Source organism: Lissotriton vulgaris, chromosome 5, assembly GCF_964263255.1.
Source record: "Lissotriton vulgaris chromosome 5, aLisVul1.2, whole genome shotgun sequence".
In the NCBI taxonomy this organism is placed as follows: domain Eukaryota; kingdom Metazoa; phylum Chordata; class Amphibia; order Caudata; family Salamandridae; genus Lissotriton; species Lissotriton vulgaris.
The window spans coordinates 1,204,658,139-1,204,675,979 of NC_141693.1; the positions used below are offsets into that span (position 1 = coordinate 1,204,658,139).

General features: G+C 44.8%; 1 protein-coding gene across 3 annotated transcripts in view; it reads right to left on the minus strand.

Moving 5' to 3' along the window:
- OAT (ornithine aminotransferase) overlaps positions 1–17,841 on the minus strand; it is an 81,391-nt gene that overhangs the window by 51,216 nt on the left and 12,334 nt on the right. For all 3 annotated transcript variants that reach the window (XM_086922997.1, XM_086922999.1, XM_086922998.1), the window contains exons 2-4: positions 5,645–5,856; positions 4,814–5,038; positions 2,952–3,047 (exon numbers count right to left, since the gene is read on the minus strand). In XM_086922997.1, coding sequence (XP_086779123.1) covers positions 2,952–3,047; positions 4,814–5,038; positions 5,645–5,843 — 520 coding nt within the window. In that variant the 5' untranslated portion in view covers positions 5,844–5,856. The remainder of the gene's footprint in view (positions 1–2,951; positions 3,048–4,813; positions 5,039–5,644; positions 5,857–17,841) is intronic.

Consider the following 17,841-nt stretch of genomic DNA (forward strand, 5'->3'; position numbering starts at 1 on the left):
ACTGCTATCTTGAGCCTTGAAAGCCTTGCTCTGCACTATGGGTGAAGCTTCATGGGGAGGGGAGCGGTTGGGGTGTTACACCCTCCCTAATAAATGTATTTTCTGCTTAATAGTTGGATACAGGTCCTTTCAGTCATGTATGGTGAGGTGTCTGATTTCACCAACATTTTTGTACAAACAGACAAACACACACACACACACACACACACACACCTTCACCCTTTCGGTTTTGAAAGACACAAAAAATTCTTGTTAACCCTTTCCGTGCGTCAGGAACGGCTCCCGGCCGTAGTAGCACCCACCCATGGGGGAAGCGTGCCACCCCATGGGCCTCCCTTTAAAGGTGCCCCCACCGGGAAAGCCCTTTCCCTGTCTCCCCCGACTCCACGTCATTTAATGACACCAGCACGAGGTGTGCTGACGTCATTCGAGACTTCCCAACACGCTGGAAGCCATTTGCTTCCAGCGCCTTAGCAGGAGAATAGGTAAGTTTCTCCTTGGGGGAGGGTGGCATTTAAACGAAAGAGGCATCGGGGGAAAGGAAAGGTTTTTCTTTTTCCCGGATGGCTCTTTTGAGCATTACTGCTGCAGCAGGAATGCTCACTGACACCAGGGATTTTTTTTTTATTGGAAATGCAATTGGCGGGCAGCGGCACCTTAGGCAAGGATCGCTGATTTTTTTGGGGTACGATCACTAGGGATTGTGTTTTTACGTTGGGGAGCAGCCCCTTCGACAAGGTAATTTTGAAGTCTTCAACGTACGATTTGGGCCACGTACAATTTGGGCCATTTCCTGTTGCAGCCACTATGCCTACCCACACAAGTGAGGTACCATTTTTTAATCGGGTGACCTGGGAGAACGCTGGGTGGTAGGAAATTTGTGTCTGCCGGGTGATCCTACAACTTTCCCACACCGAAATGTGTGAAAAGTGATTTTTTTTTCAGCAAGATGGGGTTTGCAGGGGATTCTGGGTTTGGAAACGTTGGGGGATCCATGCAAGCCATATTTCTCTGGACTCCTCCGGGTGTCTGGTTTTCAAATGTGTGAGTGGTAGGTTTCCCTAGATGGCTGCCAAGCCCGGGGCCGAAATTCCAGGGGACCCCCACCTTTGCAAAACCAGGCTATTTTGTGATGGGTAATTTTGATGTTGCCTCAATAGGTTTTGGGCCCTTGCCTGACGTGGGTACTTGACCCACCCACGCAAGTGAGGTACCATTTTTCTCAGAAGACTTTGGGAAATTAGGGGTGGGTGGAATTTTGTGGTTCCACACAGATTCCAGAACTTTCCACCACAGAAAATGTGAGGAATTTTCTCTTTTTTTTTTAAAACAAAAACAAATTGAGGTTTGCAATGGGTTCTGAGTAACAGAAACTGGTGAGAGCCAGACATGTCACCACATCCTGGATTCCCCTTGGTGTCTAGTTTTAAAAAATGTATAGGTTTGCTAGGTATCCTTAGGTACTGGTAGATCTAGGGTTCAAAATCTACAGCTAGGCACTTTGCAAAAAAAAGGGTCAGTTTTCACTGTGAAAACGTGGTGTGTCCACGTTGCGTTTTGGGCCGTTTACGGTTGCGGGTACTAGGCCTACCCACACAAGTGAGGTACCATTTTTCTCGGAGACTTAGGACAACACAGAATTGTAGAGCAATTGTTATTACCGGTTGATTTCATGAATTTCATCTTCTAAATAAAAGACAATGTGTAAACAAGAAGTCACTTTAGATGTCCTATAATTCTCATGCTAGTATGGTTACTCAAAATTTCAGAAATGTGCAAGTTCTACTGTTTCTAAACTCTATTTTGTTCCAATTTCAGAAATACATAGGTATCTTTCATACCGATTTATCCATGTATATATTTTCCCAAATTAATTGCTATATACCAGGTACATAATAAAAAACCAATGCAAGACGCTACTCAGGTTTTGGCTCTGGGTGAACCTACAAGTCCTATATATCCCAACAACCTGAAAGGTCCATCGTATGTAACAATATATTGCTTTCAAACAGCGGTCATAATTAGAAGTTACAGGTGGAAATGTTGTCACAAATGGCTTTTTTCAACTAATTTTTCCTATATTCAACGGTTAGTTTCTATAAAAAAAAACTTGAAAGATCTACACAAATGACCCCTAGCTGAATTCAGAAATTGTTCTACATTTCTAAACTGTATAGCTATCCAGGATCCATTAGTGCTATCATACCCATTTCTACCATTAACTGGAAGAAGGTTGAAAGCACAAAAATAGGCTATATCCCATTAAAATGCCAAAACAGTGTACAATGTTTTCTGACAAAAGTCAGTCAGTCCCTAAAAGATGGTAAAATTAAGATTTCAGCCCCTCAAACCCTTTGTTGATACCGTTTGCAGGGGGAAAAAAACCCAGACGTTTTCATTTGCAGCACATTTTTCCCATTTTTCCACCCCAAAAAAGTTAAGCTGTATTTTGGCTAATTTCTGGGTTCGCTCCAGGGGAATCCACAAACACTTTGTACCTTTAGAATCTGCATGATGGATACCTTATTTGGTCAAAAAGTTGCAGAGGCTAAGCGCGAACCACCCCAAATATTCAAAAAACGGCTAAGCAGTGGGGGGGACGGGGGGGAGCTGGGGGAGGCCTAGCAGTGGAGGGGTTCATTTACAAAATATTGTTTTTCTCATTTGGTGCCCCTACCAATCGGTATTGGTCTACATTCCCACTGCCCCTTTAATGCAGCCTCTAATTTCACAATGAAATTTCATTAACTGAGGGACTTAGTCCTTCAGGTGACCCAATCCAGGATTACCCAGTTGACTAAAGGGCTAAGTGCGCATAACTTTCCTAGTGGGAAATAAGTCATTAGATGGGCATGGCAAAGACCCATAATGAAAAAATGCAGCTAAATTCCAGTAAATATCGAGCCAAATGTGAAAAAATATTAATGTAGAGATAGAAGAGATTAGCGTACCTGCAAAGATGATCTTGGCCTTGTACTTTGGAATCCCCTTCACTGTGTAGGCCCACTTTCTTGCAAGTTTGCACGCCGTCTCACAGGCTTCTACACCTGTGAGAGGAGCAATAATTAAAAAGGTCAGTGACAAATGAACAAAAGTGTCCGCATACCACCAATGAAACCACTGTACAGAAAGAAAAGAAAACACAATTTAAAACCCCACATGAGCCACTCACGAGTAAGGAAACGCTAGAGCCTCGAATTACATTAACAAACCAAAATAAAAAAAGGTGACACTCCAGTAAAGATTAGTGGCCAGACACAGAAAGGGCACAGCACTCTTCTATCCAAACCCCCACCCGATCTAAAACCGACATGGTGCCTCTGCCCATGCCTCTTACACAGTGCTATTGCTCACGAGGAGTAAGCCAGGAATACCACAGTGGCCCTCACTATAGCAGAGATACAGGTTCTCACTTCTGCCAACATAAAAGGACCACAGCTACTTCACTATCCCAAACATGGAGATCACAAACACAAGTTCCATTCTCGCTTGCTTATCTCAAAGCACAAAGATCAGTGAGGTCCTATGCGCAGCTAACTGTTTATTTTGACCACCCTTCTGTATAGAAGCATTGGTTTCTTAACATGCAATACGTAACTAAGGCACATTTCTCATCACCATTAGACGGAGATCACTTTATATATTTGTTTAATGGCACGTTGTCTAATGGCAGGCATTGGTTGACGCAGAATAAAGGATTAACAGTAATACTGAATATTGAAGGTCAGAGTGCCACCTTCTGGTTACTACAAAACCTAGAAACACAGCACTCCTCAAAAGCAGTGGTCATAGTTTTACAGCAGTTATACATGAACACACTTTCTAAATGTTTTCAAATCTGGCTGTTAAGGAACAGAAATAGGAACAACTGAATGATCCTACAAATAGACACTTTTGACAAAAGAAGATTACAACTCTGGTACCAAAGTTAAAATCAAGCACGTCAATCAGTAGACCAGATAGACTCTCCAAAAAAACACCAACTCATGTAATCCACAATACAATTATACATCATTCCCCTCCGCCCCACACGGACCACTGTGCTTTCCATTAATGCCTCAGGCACACAATATTAAAAAAACAATAAACCAGTAATATGTTTGTATAGTTTTCGTGCAATATTTAACTTCATAACAAAACATGAACACAGCACCAGCTGCTAGAAGGTGATCAGATTTTTTAAAAAAGTGAATCCCATACAGATTTCTGGCTACATAAGCAAATAAATGTCGTGTATTCCACATATTTGGCGAATATCACTAAACCTACTGACTCCCATCAGGGGCACATTCCAGTCCTGGAGATTTATTAAAGAATCATGTTTATTAGCAAACGTTTACATTTTAGTATCGGATCGTAATGGTTTTGAAAGAAATTTCCGGACCAGACAATGGTGTATTCAGTGACAAGGAGATGTGGTAAGCCAGCCTCCAATGGACAACCGTTTCTTCCCCCGGGCCTCCAGAGGACACTCAGCTCAAAAGTTTATTAATTGATGCTTTCATAACAGGATTTCCACAAATAAAACAGCTAAACAGGGATAGAACAATATTATGTCAGTGGTTCTAGAAATGCGTAGTCGTTATATGTACCGCCTTGGGGAAACTGGTCATATGGTGATCATTTCATTCGCTGAGTCTAGACATTTAAAATCGTCTCCAACTACTTGGTAGTCACTAGAGAACCTCAACTTACTGAACCATTGTGGCCCTCAAAACAGCCTTCAAACTGAGCAGAGATCACGTGACCATGCCCCTCGCACACGCCTTCTCCCACACACAAATATATTACCCTTCGGGACAAAAATCCACACCTGTATTCATTGGCAGCACTTTGTCATAGCCAAAGAGTTTCGAGATGTACTCTTCGTACTCTCCTAGAACGTCATTGTAAAATGCACGCGACGTGAGAGTCAGCTTCTCAGCTTGAGATTTCAGCGCATTCAGGATCTTTGGATGGCAGTGGCCCTGATTCACAGCACTGTATGCACTCAGGAAATCGAAATACCTCCGCCCTTCCACATCCCATACATAGACACCTAAAGAAAAAGTAAACATTTGTGAAAGTAAATACGAACAGTCTTGGTAAAATTCCCATACTTGGAACTGACAGATTATGATAACTGGTGCTATTCTTATGGAGGTGTTGGAATAAGGTCAGATCACAAGTTAAACCCAAAAGGTCCAGTCCACTAGTAAGGCAAGAAGAGTTGGCCATGACACAGACGCAAACAATAAGGTTGGCATATTAAACTAAACTGTGTTGTATGGGCATTAGTATCACATTACTGATTTGAGAAAAGACCAACACATAGGTGCCAACTTCACACCGTTTTGCTGTGACAAGTGCTCTAGTAATACATTGATTTGTTTCATCCCCCGTTTAAATCAGGCTATTCATCTCAGTTTCTTCTACGAAGGTCATTGCGCTCATTTTCTTGACATCAATTCCCTAAACCCTTCCCTGGGTCTTCATAAAGACCCTCCTCTGTATCTCCAGCTGTTTCCTCTACCTTGCTATGGCCACCGGACCATCCGCACATTACAAACCGCATCCTGGTTAGTTGTACAAGCCATACAAGAAAACCACATAGCTCCACCAGTCTTCCAGCAGGACATGACATGCAGAGATACCAAAGACGCACCTTTTCCTCTCTCGAGAGCCACAGGCAATGGGTGGTAGTTGTGGGCCCCATACTTTGATTCCCGGTCAAAGACATAGTCTGAGGTAAGAGGCTCTTCCAAAGGTTTCTGACTTGCTGCCATGGTTGCAGAGCTCACAGAGGAGTGAATGCTGCGATACAGGGCTCCCACAGCCCGCCGCTTAACAAGTTTGGAGAACATGTTGAGAAGAGTACTGTATGGAAGACAAAAGACAAGAGATAAGCGCCACATAGCTGTACAGAAAGACACTACATCAAACACCAGCCAACATCAGAGCTAGAGATAACTGTGCCACTGTACGAAAGAAAAAAAGACACACAATTACGAGTAGTGGCTACATCTAATTGCTTACAAACTGCCATAATTGTTGAAAATAACGACGAATGCCCCCCTTAAGACGCTGGGGGTCATGCTAGGAGGTGGGAGAGGTAAAATGCACTGCTTAAAGTAGTCAAAGAAAGAAAAATCGGTCAGCCAGCATGTGAGAAGTTGGCCCGATATGCAGTGTTCACTATTCTAGTGATCACTATGCATCAGTCCAAACAACCCTTATGGTGATTGGTTGTAAGTCAACCTTAGACCAGCTATCCTAGTAGCGTGGATACGAGCAGTCTTCGGGCTAAACTCTAGAGGGCGTGTTAAGTCAGCTGTTATACCATCACATACCCCTGCCTTGAACACCAAGTGAAAGGACACCACACAAGTGTTATGAAAATAAACAGTGTATTTATTTAAAGTCACAACAGCCCTGTACTCTTTATGAGGCCAGGGTACTAAGCACACAACAAAACTCTTAGGAAAATACTTCAAGTGCACAATCAATACAAGTGCCCGAGGGCACGGAAAGTTAGTGGTCTCGGGCGGACCCGATAAGGTAAGTCGAAAGCGATAAGGACTCGGGACCCTTAGATACTGAGGCTATGCGGGCACCGAAATGCCGAAGTTACCTAGCCCGGGGGGCTGCGGCTGCACAAGTCTTTACAGACGTCGGGAGTCCTCGCTGACGAACCAGGAGCCGGAAGGAAGCAGCTGCTGGCCGGCGACCAGTGGAGATAGTTCGTAGAGATCCAAGCCTGGATCAGAGATGGATGACACCTGAAAGCAGAGGGGACCAAGTTCGTACTACTGGCCAGTAGTCAGAGGGTATCAGGAGGGCACCGGATGATCGTCACCTCGACTAGGTGAGTGGGCGACGCTAGGCTCTGCAGTCTCACGGACCAGGATGAAGGTGCGAGCTGTCCCACGAAGGTTGATGCTGTCGGCGTCGCTGGGCCCAGGATTGGGGCAACAAGCCTTGGCAAATTTCAGGGCCACGTGGTTGGCCTAAAATGGCGTCTAGAGTGGACCAGGAGGGTCCGGGGTGCTCCTCTCTCAGAAGGGAGAAAAAGCCGGTCTGGAGCAACCAGACCAACAGCGTTGGTTGTCGGGCGTCGTCAAGAAGGTCACGGCCAGCGGCTAGTAACCAGACAACGTGCTGAACAGCAAAGAGCAGAAGGGCCCCACGCAGATCGTGGAGATGCTGGGAGGCTGCACTTCGGTGCTGGAGCTGCTCAGGGTCGGGGCTTCTCGGACCCCAGAGCACTCACCAGAGGATTCTTCGGTGGTCGTGCTGGTTTAAGAAGTCGTGCAGGTTTTGAAGATGGCCGGTCCCTCGAGGTCTCGTCGCACCCACAGATCTCAGCTGAGCTGACGATGTGGGTAGAGGTCAGAGGTGCCAGGAAAGCCGGTTCTCGTCGAGCTGGGCAGTCGGATTCCTGAGGAAGGACTTGCAGCAAACCGCAGAGTTCTTAGATGGTGCCTGCGGATGCAGGGTGACTACTCCTTAGCCGCAAGGGAGAATTCTTGAGAAGAGTCAAGAGTTCCTTTCGTAGAAAGTATTCTTGATTCAAAGATGATCTAATTTGGAAGGGTCCCCGCTCCTGCCTTTATCCTAAAGAAAGGGGTGGGTACGTGACTAGGTCCTGCCCTAGGGGTGGGACCAGGAAGGGGGGGTAGTTACACTCCTCTCCCATGCCGGACTTTCCCCAGGTCAGGGGCTGGTGTGCCCCTGGAACTGGTTCTAGCCGGCAGATGCGTAGTGAGCAGCGGGGTGCCACTCCGCAGTCACCTTCCTGTAAAGCCCTGCCTACCCAGGATACACAAAACCCTGTCTGGGATGGTGCGAGCACCGCCCCGGACAGGAAACCCTTTGTCCAAGCTCTCCTCGCTGGAAGGACTCCCAGCAGCAGGAGGTCAGACTCGTGTCTGTGGTGGCAGCATCCATTTTGTGGAGCTGAGGCTTCAGTTAACTTTAACCGGGGTTCACAGTTACGTACATGTCGTGTCCCTCTAGAAGGGTGGAATGCAAACCCCGTCGCCAGCATTGGTGAGGGGTCAGTATCCCGATTCGTATGACACCTTACTCGACATGTCTTGATAATGCGATACCGAAGTTACCAATATGGTACGCGTTATCATGGAACAGCCATTGGGTCTTTGTTCCGCAAGCTGCAACCGGGCTCGGCTCGTGCCAGAGCCCAATTCACACGATTCCACGCACTCTGCCTTCAGGATTGTCAAGGCCTGCCATAGGAGTGGCTCATAGGAATTCGGGTGTCCATTTGAGGGTTAGATATAGGTATACTATACCTAAAGCAACGGGCGAGTACGCCACGTTGCCCCAGCTGTCGCGCAGCCAGTTGTGTCAGATTTAGATGGCCATCCAGGGGTGGCATAATACATGCTTCAGCCCCTGGTAGGCCCTGGGTACACCGATGCCCTGAGTTACAGGGTCTGACAAGGTGGCCCAGTTCCAATTGGGTAATGCACCTAAGGTACACATATCAATTTAGCGAGAGAACAGCTAGGCTGTGGGTCTGATTGGCAGGCCCACAGCCCGAGAAAGTCGTAAACCAGTGAAACAAAAGCAAAAAAATCTGGGTGATCATAGGATTGCAGACCCTACTCTCCTACACAGCCTTGATAGCTTGCCCTAAAAACTGCTGGGTGAGAAGTGTTGATTTCTTTAAGGGAGTCACAGCAGCATCACCTTTTGGAAGAGTTACGTAACAGAACCAGTGCATGCAGCAAATGTGAAAAACCTTTACCCATTAATAAATCCGATCTATTTTAGCTGTGCGTGTACACAAAAGTAAATGTTTATTAAATGTGTTTTGTGCCAATACTTCAAAAACTTGCCTCCTCCCCACAGTCTACCATTAACAGGCTCAAACGAAAATTAGCTCAATTTTTTAATTTGACACTTTTTAAAGAAGCACTTTTTACACGGAGGTCTTTCAAATTAATGTGCCTCATTCGCCATTGCACTAAATCAAATCATGTGCCTCATTCATTGTACCCAATCAAATCATGTGCCTCATTCTCCATTGTACCCAATCAAATGAGTGACAACGTTTGTCATATTTTTGAAGCGAAATCTAAGCTTCAACATACATGACGTACATATGCTTAGTCATTTGTTAAGTTACCCTCTGTGCTCTCCTGAATTACCCTTGACCTTTCATGCCTGGAGTAAACCGCTCATGCTGCATTGAAAGAAACAGATTGAAGGGCTTCCTTGTTTTCCATCACATTTCAATTCTGCCACCAGGTCGGAGGGTGGTGCTGCCCTCCTAGCTCCAGCGCCCCAGACGAAATGGCGGGGAAAGAGGCGGGGGAACGGATGAGGTGCAAGGTAGGGTAGACAGGAGATGCGAGCTGCACAAAGTAGAGTAACCGATCACAAGCAAGAGAAGTCTCACTGGTTTTGTTTGAATGTGGCTAACCTGTACCCTTAGTTGCAATAAGAGGGTCTTCAGCACTAATGCTGCACACCCAACACAAACACTAAATGTTTGTATGGATACAGAGTAGTGGGAAACACCACAGCTGCACACAGTTGTACAGGGAGAGATTACAACAAGAAAAAAACATTAGTAGGTCCCTGGGTCTAATTATATGTAAAACTGCATGCAGAATGCATGCAAAATGTTTTTTTAAGGGCAGACAGTGGCCCCAGGGACCACTGTGTACCCTTAAAAAAATCAAGGGTTTCATTTTTTTTAATGCATCTCGGTTTCCTTTCAGGAAAACTGGTTGCATATATAAAAAAAAAAAAATTAAAAGCTGCTTTCTTTAACAGCAGTCCCAGACATGGTAGTCTGCGGAGCCTAGCAGGCCGCCATCCCTGGGAGGGCCAGCCATTCCAAATGGGGTCGCAAAATGCGAGTGGCTCATTAATATTCATGTGCCTCACATTTTGCGACTCTTGGGAATCGCAAACAGTGTCCAAGACACTGTTGTACATGTCACATAGCGACTCGCAAATTGAGAGTCGCTAAAGCGACGTAATTTGCAAGTCGCTATTTGGCAGGTCGTACATCTGGCCATAAGTGTGTTGTGGGAAGCTTCTTACGAACATTAGGGTACCCATTAAACACCAAGAACCAGAGCACAGCTTTTTCACATGGTCTTAAGGAGAATGTTCTGGTTTAGGTAGCAATCCTTTCGACTAGATTCAATGCAGTTCCAGGTTTTGCAGTCTGCCGTGTTTAAATACAGAGTGCATATGGTACTAATTGTGAAGGGAGCCTTAATTATGTACATGTTCTGTACAGATCAAGATTCCCCTATATATCTGCTAGAGCGGATTTCCTGCAGCGTTAGCCCAAGTCCAACGTCAGTAGCTGAATTACCTGCTGCATCATGGATCTAAATCTGCCTCTAGAGGCAGCATTCGGGGCCAGCTTTCAGTAGCTGAATTACCTGCTGCATCATGGATCTAAGTCTGCCTCTAGAGGCAGCATTCGGGGCCAGCTTTGCAGGGTGCCCTCCAACACTGTGGCAGTACGACCCCCCCCCCCCCCCCCCCCCCCCCCCCCCAAGTACACAGGCTCTGCTGTTGTACGCACATGCAGGGTTTGGAACCAAGCCTCGGAGGGATTGCAGAATCCTGCTGACTTGGCTGGCAAATAGACCTGTTGTATCAATAAGCGCAGTGCGAACAATCTGACCGGAGGTGCTCTGGCGAGGTCAGTCACCTACCTAGACTGCAATCGTATTGAACTGAATCATTGCATCACAAGTGACAGGTTTGGCCCGCTCGGAGCCTGGAAAGCCTGACGTGTGATTTCTTCACATATACTGCGTCAGCAGCAAAGTTGACTCTGGCTCCAAGTAAGCGAATTCTGCAGGTTATGCTTAATCTGGCTTTTAAAGCAAACATCTAATAGATGTGTTGCATTTTAAGTCCAAGCCACACGCTCAGAGAAAGCCCTCTAGTTAGTACCCCTTTCGAGTCCTATTTAAGAAGAGCTTCTCTTGCCCCTACCGTGATTCTGTAGAAACACTTTGCTTAATTAAACCATGCTGTCTATCTGGGGGCAGGCCGCATAAAAACAATGAAATGAAAGTTGCAAAAATGAATGTTTGTTAAACTATGATAAGAACTAGATGCTTTTACCTTGGAGTAGAAAATGTACATGCACTGTATCTTAAAGATCAAGATAGGTAACTGAGTTAAGTACTTAATTCTTAGGTGTCTCTCTCTTCCTGGTCCAAGATTCGAATCCTGATGCAGCATAATCCATTATGTACACATTTAGTTATGATCTGTTGCATTAGAACCCAACATCTCGACTCTTCTTGTGGAGGAACGGAACGAGGGTTGGTCACACAGAAGGAGGGTTCCTTCACTGTAACCCCTCTTCCCTTGGCTCACTTCCAGACTTCTCTCTTAAGACTCATTATAGTAGTGTGTATTGTAGAATTTATTTTTTCATATCCTTGATATTTCGGCATTATTATTTTGAACAGTAGCTCAAGGTGTCCCTTGACTATCTGCGTTATGTTTAGCTGCTCATAAAAGACTATTGTCTGGCATATGATATGATGCAAACGTTTAGCAGAAGCCAATTCACTGTCTGGGCTCATTCCAATGAATGTTGTAAACTCTAAACTCTCTTCCAAAAACGGATTACGGAAAGGCCCGAGAACCACATCTTCCGACAAACGTTTGGGGCTTATCTTTATTGTATTGCCATTGTGTTACTTGTACACTACGCCTTCCCTCCTCCCCGCTCCCTTCTTTGAAGGTACTCTGCTGCAGAGAGTCAGAGTGTAGGTGTGAGGGTTATACAAAACAACCGTAATGTAAAAATATAAAAAAATAAAAATTTCAGGTTTTGGGCAGGAGTCAAGGAACTAGAGAATTATTGCTCATGACCTTATAATAGACCCTTGGTTCCGGTTCCTCAATCGATTGCTGATAGTTCGGCTTCAAATGAAGCAGGCTGCCTCGTGTACTTGCCGCTGACCTGGAAGTACATGAAACTGAACAGTGATTGAGAAGTAGATGCTAAAGCCATTTCAGCCTTTTCTTGAATCAAGAACAAGATGGAGGAAAAAACCTCTAGGCACGAGGAAGAAACCGCTCTAGGCACAAGGAAGGCAGATTGTTTTTTATTTTTATTTATTTAATTTAATTTATATAGCGCAAATCAGCTACCCACCAAAGGGTTTCCCGGCGCTTGATAATTCAGAAGTGTGTTCTAGTGCCAAGCAATATTAGATGTTAAATAGCCAGGTTTTTAAGGCCTTTCTAAATTTCACGTGGCTCATCTCCGTACGTAATGCATATGGCATCGCATTCCAGAGAGATGGACCCAGGAAAACAAAAGATTTCCCACCCATCCGTGACAGTTTAATTTTAGGGATCACGAAGTTATTGGCTGTTGCGGACCTAAGGGTCCTAGATGGTTGGTAAGGACGGACAAGTTTCTGCAAGTATTTTGGGGCAGTGCCAGTTGAGATTTTATGCATGAAGCACAAGGATTTAAACGTAATCCTATTTTCGACTTTCAGACAATGTAGGTCACAAATGTATTTAGAAGTAGAGCAAGACATAGGAATTTTGAATAAGAGTCTCGCCGCCGCATTTTGCACCATTTGCATCCTTCTGATCGTAGTTTTCTTTGCCCTTAAATATAGCACATTGCTGTAATCAAGCCTTGAAGTTACTAAAGCATTAATAACTTTTTTTTGTACAATCAGGTAGCATCCAACAGATTTTTTTAAGCCATTTTAAGACTGCAAAACAGGTGGCTGAAGTTTTAACGGCTTGCTGGTGCATATTCAAAGATTCATCAATGATGACACCTAAATTTCAAGCCTGTAGGACTGGCATCGGAAGAGGGCCCATTTCAGATGGCCAGTGCTGGGGTCCCCATAGTTCTTCATTTCTTCCTTAGCTCTGTTTTCTCGCCGTTTAATTTTAGAAAATTAGCTTGCATCCATCCCGCGATCTTACCCAGTCCTAGTTTTAACGTGGAAGGATGATTGCTTTCTGCTGAAGAGAGAGAGAAAAGGAGCTGAGAATCGTCAGCATAGGAAAAAATATTTAAACCTGCCTCTTCTACTATTCTGGCAAGTGGACTCATATATATGTTAAAAAGCAATGGGCTTCGAATTGAACCTTGCGGTACTCCATGCTTAAGAGTTAAAGTCTCTGAGCCGGCAGAATGGGAGAAGACTTGAAACGTACGATTGCTTAGCAGGGACTTAATCCAGTTTATAGCATAGTTTATAGATTGGAGGACCTTATCCTAGAACAAACTCAAACCTGTGTTACGTTAATATTGCTGAGAGGTCAGCGATATTGAAACGGGAACCCCTGCTTAGCTTCTCGTTCCACGGGGCTGAGCAAAAACTATCATTACACAACCACTGTATCTTAACCCTTGCTGGGTTTTCAGATGCAGGGTCTTTTCATGCAGTAATGGCAACTGCTTATATAACCAAAGAACAACTAGAAAAGTTGGAGACACCATCTGTATCTTCCCACATTTGCAGGATGCTTTTTTTAAAGCTATTTTGTGGGAGCATTATTGCCCTGGAAGCTTACATATATGTCAGATATCGTGGTGGCTCATGTAAAGATATGTTGTCCACGTAGACTGGATCTTTGAAAGTCACTTAATTTATCATTATTTCCTAGTATACAAATGAATCTCGCCTGACACCATGCTGCCCCTTCTTAAAAGGGACGCTGCCAAATAGACGGACACACTGAAGAGACAGAAGTCCGGATCCAGCTGATATAGACCGTTCAGATAGAATACATTCTGCATAACAACAATATCCTGATAAGTGGAGGATTGATCCCAATAATATTTTGGTATATTGATTCTTTCTTGACCTGTATCCTTGGTGTTGGATACATTGTTGAGCAAAGTGTCGTCATTCCCAAAGGCTTCAGGAAGAATGACGGGGCCCATGGTTGGCAAACCCCTAACCAGTACTAGTGGGAAAAGAACCCCATAGGGTCTACCCAGGCACTACAGGGGGCGACATGGGTGACACTTCTTTACTTGCAGGATGAGTTCAAACTAACCCTCTTGGGGATAAGGTCATGCAGGCATTACTTAATTTGTAAAATATGAAGTCCAGGTGCTAGAGAAAAAAAAAATAGGTCACGCCCACTTTCCTGGCTCCACACACTCCTCCCAATGGCTCCACCCACATCCTCAGCTGCCACTGCTGATGGCCAGATGTAAAACCTGATCTGAATTTCAGCACGAGAGCCTTCCTCAAGTACGGTTTTGCTAGGAGGTTACCCCTGCCCCAAGAAAACTTTGAATGAGATATATTTACAAGGCTATAGGGATCTTATAAGACTTAGGGAGCCCAACCATAAGAAAAGAAATGTGCCACCAGACAGGTTCTTAGTCTGGTGACGTCACAGCTTCTGGAGCACTATCTGTGTAGGGTACCACCGTCAACCAGGGCCTCATGTGTTACTACACTCCAAGTGGATACCCAAGTCACTCTTTATAGCTCTTGACTCTGTGTCTTACTCTAGCAGTGGTTTGTAGATTTGAACTCCGATACTGGCTGACAAAAAAAAAACAGATAAACTAAATTCAAACTTTGAGTCAAGATCTGTGTTACATAATTTTGTTTTTATAAATTACGCATGTATGGCATTGTAAAGAAAATAGCAAAACAAATGGCCTTATTGCTAAAAAGCCTTGAAAAAACCCTGCAAAGACGAGAGGGTATGCATCTGATGCAGTTTGTTCCATACTTTTGCAATTGCCAGAGGCAATCCTATCCCCAGCTGGCACCTTTCTAGTTTTCAGAACAGTAAGAAAACAATAGCGTGAGCAGCTTGCTGTGGAACATGAACATTGATTGTTATGGCGATAAAGGTTTAGTAAGCACCTTAAATTGGTCTGCTACAGATCCAGGATGTGCGAGGAACAATGGGTGTGTGTCATATCACAGATAGAGACTCACTTAGCACAGTGCTTTGAGGCTGGTCTCTAGAACAATAGGTGAACTGTCAGTGTCACCACAGTCGCCAGTCTGTCTGATGCACAATAACACTTCACAACACTCTAAACACGCTTTTACCAAGTGGGACCTTTTATCTACAGAAAGATTTACCACATGGAAGGAAATATGCATCACACAAGACATTTTTAATACACGCCCCAGTAATCAGCCATTTTGACCAGTTTGGCCCAACGTGCCTGCAGTACTTCCGGCTACCCAGTGATTTAATCCCCGAATCCAGCTACTCATGCAGCACAGCAGTCATGGTGCAGGCAGTTTTTTTTTATACAATACAGTGCTGTGCACACCGAGGCCAGGTGTGACAAGGACTGCATTGTGTTTTGGTGGGCAGGCCCATGCCATGAGCAATAGCACGCAAAAGTAAAAATGAATCATTTTTGTCCTGCTTCAGCTCGATTCAGTTCAGTGAGTCATGCGAGCTGGTAAAACAGTAAGCTTCGCACTCTTTAATTACTCCGACCGTAGCACCATTTATTGAACACTCATAACAGTTGTCCGATTTTTCACAAGCATCTATCATCTAATCCCATTTCCTTCACTCGTTTTTTGACCTCACAAGAACCAGTGACCTGCAGCCAGAGCTGAGAAAAAATTAAGCTATTCCATTTGCAAATTAGAATTTATTTTATGTAAAGTAGTTTACTAATTTCATAACTCTAATTACCATTACAAAACTGAATGAATCTGTCTTGATAGAATGAAAGATGAGCTAACCCTAACAGAATTGCAAATCGTGATAAGATTGTGGTCGACTACCACCTACATTAAATTATTGGTAGGCAACTAAGTGCTTATGTTTTTGTTAACTGTGGTCAAGCAACCCCAGCCCTCAAACCCATGTGTGCCATAATAAATAGCCTATTACAATACCTGTTGCAATTCAAAACGCCTGACATTTTGAATTGCAGCAGGTAAGTACATTTATTTTTAGGAATTACTTGCCCATCGCACAGGGGAAAAAAATTCAATAGCCTCGTCCCTGTTAAGTAGGTGCAGGTGCTAAGAACCCGAAACCACTGGCACAAATTAAGCACTGCATGAGGGTCCCTAGACCAAGTTACAACAGTCGTTACTTCATTACCTTGCCCAGGGAGTCTAGGTGCAGAGGTGACTTGGCTGTCCTTGGTACAGAAAGGGATCCACAGCATCTGTCAAACTTGCAGTACTGGACAAAACCACACTTGGAAATGGAGTTCCACTTTACCCACGGGGAGTAAAGGCCTTTGGGGTCCTAGAACTCTGGTTCAACAGCTGGATTTCTTCTACCTTGCTCAGCAGCTACAGGTGCAGAGGTATCCGACAGTTTTCAATCACCAGGTGAGGTCGCACCAAAGATGCTTTACCACATACTCGCCACCCTCTTCAGGATGCAAGAACACAGCAGCGAGGTTGTTGACTTAATCGGTAACTGAGAGTTGCTCTCGGGCTGGGTATGACACTAAAGTGGTCCATCACCAGACTGGGGATCACTAAGCTTTAGCAAATTTAGTCCACAGTTTATGTGACTGGAAGTCAACAGGAGTAGAGTAGCAGTTTGAAACTAGGTGGAAAGCTTAGCTACCACTCTGGGCTTGCAGGACACCACTTGTCTTTGGGCTCACTCAACAGGCCCAGCGGTTCGCAATTCTTGTCATGCAGGACCTTGATTTTCCTGCAGCTTTGCAAGGGACTGGTCCGACCAAGCCAAGGGAGTCTGTTTGGTGTCTGGTGTCTACTGTAGTCCATCTTTCTGGGAGCAAAGAGCTTTTGTCACGGACACATGATTATGCAGTTCCAGTATATGGTCTTTTAAGGGCAATTAAGTGCCCTCTCTTTGCGCTACGGCAGAGTCCAAAGTCCTATTGGTCAGTGACTGAATCCGAGAAGAGACACAAAGACGCAAAGTCAAAAATTAGGCTCTGGTGTCTGGGGATACCCTTAAAATCAGTTTAAGGGAAGTAAAGGGATTGAGGGACAGTGGCCAATGGTCCCTACGGGTAACCCGCCCGAGGTGACAACATCATGTCGGTGTACGTCACCTTTCTACCCAGAGTCTTCTAATTTAGGGTCTTCCAACATGACAGAAGCCTTCCTTGGCTGTACAGAGCTCTTAGCTCACCCTAAAGGTGTGGTTAGCCTTTTGGAGGTGTATGCCTCCTAAAGAAGTAATGTTACTGCCCATCATGTTGTCAGGAAGAAAGGGCTTTGTCCTTTGTCCTAAAAAATTACACATCAAGGGCAGTGAAAACCTTTGAGGCTCACTGCCTTGATGACTAAACACTAGCCATCATGGGAGGGAGGATGTGTGACCTACTTCTGGCCCAGGCCTTTTGCTCCATTCCCCACTCCATCCTGGGGAAGTAATAGCACAACCCATCATGAAGGCAGACTTTTCTCGGGGGCAAATTGCTCAGGGATGCCCACCAAGGCACTGGGTCAAAGTATCTTGGAGGGGGGGGGGGCACCCACTCAGTGTGGCACCCTTGTGCATGCCAGCTCGCCCTCAACATGAGAATCTTGTTGGGGGTGAAAATGCATGGTGTTTGACACCAAGCAAGACAATTTGGTTGTCCCATAAGGGAGCTGACCATCTTTAGTTTCCTCTATAGCCAGCACATGATACTCTATGGAAAACCGGTCACTTACAATAAAACTTTGCTTTACAGGGTTACTGTAGGGGCCATACATGTATAAACATATACATCTAAAATGAGGTCTCAGTACAAGATATCAAGTGAAATCAAAATCTGACTTAAGGACTAAAGGCTTCAGAGCAGGAAACAATGACCTTCTTGAAAACAAATAATCGTAATGCGCTGTTTTTGGGACTTCGATCCAAACAGCAACACACAACCTAAGAAAGCAC